At 50.8% G+C, this 4,737-nt stretch overlaps 1 protein-coding gene across 1 annotated transcript; it reads left to right on the top strand.

Moving 5' to 3' along the window:
• Positions 1 to 375: 375 nt before the first annotated feature.
• Positions 376 to 4,170, top strand: LOC127310441 (uncharacterized). Its single transcript, XM_071822210.1, has 4 exons — positions 376 to 580; positions 649 to 844; positions 943 to 1,143; positions 3,937 to 4,170. The coding sequence occupies exons 1-4, from the start codon at positions 474 to 476 to the stop codon at positions 4,168 to 4,170; spliced, it is 738 nt and encodes a 245-aa protein (XP_071678311.1). The 5' UTR covers positions 376 to 473.
• Positions 4,171 to 4,737: the final 567 nt, after the last annotated feature.

The raw sequence follows: 4,737 nt of genomic DNA, 5'->3' as shown, positions 1-4,737 counted from the left end.
TTAACAAGCTCTATAGGAAAATTTCCTATGGGTAAAAATTCTCAAGATTCCTTTTAAAACATGCTTATTAATTATTTTCTCTTTTTCTTATGCAGGTAATTGCCCAATATGAGCGGACGGAAGGCATCATCGAGCTCCTTGCTTGATCAGATGCATCAGCGGAAGCCAGGGCCGGGTGCTTCCAGACGGAGTGCAAGACCCATTATTCCCACCCGGCGTTACGAAGACGCAGACGGAGGACGGGGAGGACGAGGGGGAGGACGAGCTGGAGGACGAGGGGGAGGACGAGCTGGAGGACGAGGGGGAGGACGAGCTGGAGGACGAGGGGGGAATGCACAGCTCCTTCTAGCTGACATTCCCTCGCCGGCTCAGTGGCTTCACAGTCGCTGGACGAGGAGGAGGACACTAGGGAGGAGGAGGAGGACACTAGGGAGGAGGAGGAGGAGTCTAGGGACGAGGAGGCTTCGACGGAGATGGCTCCGAAGAAGTTGCGGATTCGTGGGGAAGCGCAGGTTCCCGATGAGAGTAAGGAACCTGCTACGGAGGATGAGAAGTGGCTCCTTGTCCCAGGACGGATAGAGTAAGTAGTAAGGTGATTTCATTTTCGTTATGACACTTAGCATTTTCTAATGTTTGATAATTGTGCAGGAATTTCACATACACGGGGAAGAATGTCCGCGTGCCAGGGAGTCTGATTGGAGCTGCTATTAGGAAGTACTGGCCGGGGATGTACACTCCGATCCTTGGGGGCGAGTCCAAGCTAGCCTACACTTGGGAAGACTATGAGATAGCGCCTTACCCTGGCTTTGCTTCCGCCGCCGACGCCGTGATCAAGAAGTTTTGGGTACGTAATGCATACTCTTTGGGTTTCGTTCATATGTAGTTGATAACCCCACCGTGATAACTCATGCCTCTCACACTTTCTGTTATGCTTGATTGCAGCGCAATTATAGGGTGGCGACTGAGCATAAGGATAGGGCGGACGTGGTGCTCCGTAACATGTGTCGGAAGTTGACACGGCAGCAGTGGTACAACCAGAGGATCACGTGCATCGGCCACTTCTATGCCGAGCAGGGCGTCGGTACACAAAGCCCGAGATTGTGCAGGACTCGCCCGGCTATGACGATAGATGAGTTCATGTCGGTAAGTAATTGTCAATGCGATTCTATGTACCGCGGCTAACTTGCAACTATATTGTTTGTTCTTCAAATGAGTTTTGATTTTGCAAAGTTGTACCACATTGGGCTGATAATAATAAGAGGGCCGCCTTCATGGAGTTGGTCAAGAATTGGGTCGGCGAAAACCCCGATTTCAAGGCCGTGAGCGACCGGAACAAGGCCAACCGTGGTTCTCGTGGAACACACACTGCGGGGAGCAGCAGCACCGATCGCTATCGGGAGCGTTCGGTACATATAAAAATGGAACAAGCTGCATTTTTGATTTTCGATGATATGCATAACATTTGTTTTGTGATGCAGGGAAGAAGCTCGGGAGGGAACTTGGTGAGATGGAAGCGTGGACGCACATGAAGCCTGGTGACGCCCGGTCCGAACGAGCCTCGGCCCGCGCACGAGATGTACTACGGCAAGGCCAAAGAGAACAAGGAAAGATACTGCGAGGAGTACGCCAAGCTCCATCCAGAGGTGGAGGACCCTATGACCGAGCCGGTCGACGAGGTGGCGATGATGTCGGCGGGTCCGGCCAGCCGCATGGACGTCCCGCCTGCCTTGTCGGGGGTTTCAAGCCTCGCAGGAACTTCCACGCAGATCAAGGCTACCCTCCCCTCCGGCAGCCTACGCTACCTCCTCGCGGACTACATGCCGTTCTCGGGTAGAGGTTGATGTAAGTCATCCACACTTTCATCCTCTGTTTTGACTCTTGTTCCCGAATGGCTATGTTGATGAGACGCATTATTTCTGAAATTGTAGACTCAGCTCGAGGAGGCCTATGCGTAGCTTACGAGGAGTATCTCGAGAAGGTTAAGGAGCATGACCTTGTGAAAGATGCCTATGTCCAAGTGGACGAGCAACCGAGATGGCGGTAAGTTTCAATCTCTATGGTTGCAAAACATCATAAGTCCCCATGTTTGAATCTGAGCTATCTCTCCCGTTTCTTGCAGAGTTTCACTCGGTTCATGATGACCTGAGTGCGAGAGGAACCACTCCCGAGCCACCTCATCCGGGGCCGACGCCGTGTTCCCGTCCAAGGAGGAGTTCTATATCATGTACAAGCGTCGGCGTCGGTTGACCAGTAAGTTGCTAACTTGGCTAAGTTGCTAACTTGGTGTGACATGGCTAAGTTGCTAACTCCCTCCAACATGTAGGGATTGGGAGAATCCGGGAACGACACTCCTTGTGGTACGCCGATGCACCCCGGTCGCCATTCTCCTGTGCTTCGCCGAACCTCGGCATTTTTCTCGGTTCCGTGGCTCTCGTCGTGGTTCTACCTCCCCGAGCACCGTCGAGATACAGCGACCTCACTTCACCCACTCGGAGCTAGATCGTCCGTAGCTAGATCGTCACTCGGGTGGTGCACCACCATAGTTTCTACATTGTACTAGCACATGATGACACGCTCCATCTTTGTAGTGGATCCGGTGTATGTACCATGGTCTTGTATGCTATATTTGTGCTATTTGTGAGATTTGATGCTATATTTGTGAGATTTGGTGCTATACGGTGATATCTGTGTGCTATATGGTGATATATATGTTACTGCATATTCAATCTTATAATATGTGCATTTTCTGCGATTTTCTCGAGCAAACGAGGCCAAATTGGCAAAAATCGAAAAAAAGCTGGACCTGGCTGTGCAGCGACGGTGTCACCGTCGGCACAGCCCGTAGCTGTGCCAAATGGCAGGTCTCGTGCCGACGGTGACACCGTCGGCACACAGCCAGCCCAGCGCGTTTTTTTCCGATTCAAATCGAACGATTTCCGCCGGTTCGGGGAAAAAAATGAAACTGTGCCGACGGTGAAACCGTCGGCACAAGGGGGCACGTTGACGGCAGCGGCGTGACGGCGAGATGAGTGTGCCGACGATGGGCAGGCCGACGGCCACCGTCCAGCCGTCGGCGTACACCTGTGCCGACGGTGTCGTGGTACGCCGACGGTGCCCGCGCGAACCCCGACGCCATCTGTGCCGACGCCGGTACGCCGACGGTGACCGTCGGCAGAGACGGTGCCGACGGTGAGCTTACCTGTGCCGACGGTGCGGGGCCGTCGGCCCACGGCGTCTTCCCCGTAGTGATGTAATGCTTTCCAGGCGAAAATTTTGATCTTGCTTGGGATTTTGAACTTTCATAGAATCTCCCATACTGGGTTAGTGGAAGAAGAACCTAGACCATCCGTTCTAGTTAATCTATGCCCATTGATATGATTCCACTCAATATAATACACGGATTTCACTGAGAACGATTAAGATTTTGTCATGTGCCAAGCAACGAAATCCTCATTCATATTCTCACTCGGTGGTATCCGAAGGATTCTCGAAACCTCAAGTGGGTTGAACATGTCACGAATAATTTCCTCATCCCTTTGCAAAGTGATAGGATCAATAAGCTCATCGACCGTTCTTAGCAGAGATTGTCCTTTTGGTGTTTGCACCATACAATCAGGGCTAGTGGGTATCCAAGGATCGAGCCATATATTAATTTTGTGGCCTGGACCCACTCTCCGGATAATCCCCTCTTAAAGATACTAATACCCAGAAGTATACTCTACCATGTAAAAGACGATCCTTGCTTCAGTCCAGCCTTTAGTAGACTACCATTACGACAATATATATCCTTAACGTTACTTGACTTGTTCACCATGATTTGAGAGTTGGATTTAAATTGACTTGCTTTGACCACATTAATAATGTCTGACCACTTATGGTCAACCCGGCAAAATAATCGGATTTTCCAGTGGAGATCTAATGCAAATGTTGGTATAGAAAATTAGGAACTCAAAGGAGAAACTGCATTCAAATAGGCTTTGGACGGCAAAATTCAGCAACTATAGGAAGGAACATCTGGAGGAAGGCCCAAAACAACTGAGATGTCAAGACCAGGTAAGCAACGGCTTCGCCATGGGCCTCGCCTCCAGGGCTTCAAAGAACACATTGTCTGCCAATAAAAAAGGAGTCTACATTCGATGTTATGTACATACTGCGGAGAGCAAAGTCTAACGAGACAGATTTAGAACAAGACCGTAGTGATAAACTACCAGGATTAGCACATTTGCTATATATCTGACAAACTAACGAGTATATCAGATAGCACTCGTCATACACATAATCATGCATCCAATGAGATTGTGAGAGTACTGCGATGCATGGCTTTATCGGTATCACGAAGTGCGCCACCGTCGGCGCTGGCGGCGGAGTGCGACCGGCAGGATGAAGTCGTCCACGACGTAGCGGTAGAGGGAGCTGAGGAGGTCGCAGAGCTCCGGCAGCAGCGCAGTGAGGTTCCGGCCGGATGGCGTGAAGGCGGTGAACGGGCACAGCAGGAACCCCACCGCGAACAGCGTCCCCGGCGGCAACATTGGCGAATACCTTTAGGTTGATCGCTTGCTCGACGATCGATCTTTGATCCAGAATGTGAAGATAGCTAGCGTGGCTGCAGTTGTAGTGTCCTAGTGAGTGAATGTTCTTGAAAAAAACAATCAGTGTGTAGCTCCTAGCTGCCTAGCAGGTATATAGTACAAGGTTCTTTATCGGAAAAAAAATAGTACAGGGTTGCTCTCAATTGGG

This window comes from Lolium perenne, chromosome 6 (assembly GCF_019359855.2).
Source record: "Lolium perenne isolate Kyuss_39 chromosome 6, Kyuss_2.0, whole genome shotgun sequence".
NCBI classification, from domain to species: Eukaryota; Viridiplantae; Streptophyta; class Magnoliopsida; order Poales; family Poaceae; genus Lolium; species Lolium perenne.
The sequence above is the reverse complement of the archived record's forward strand: the minus strand, read 5'-3'. Positions and strand labels throughout refer to the sequence as shown.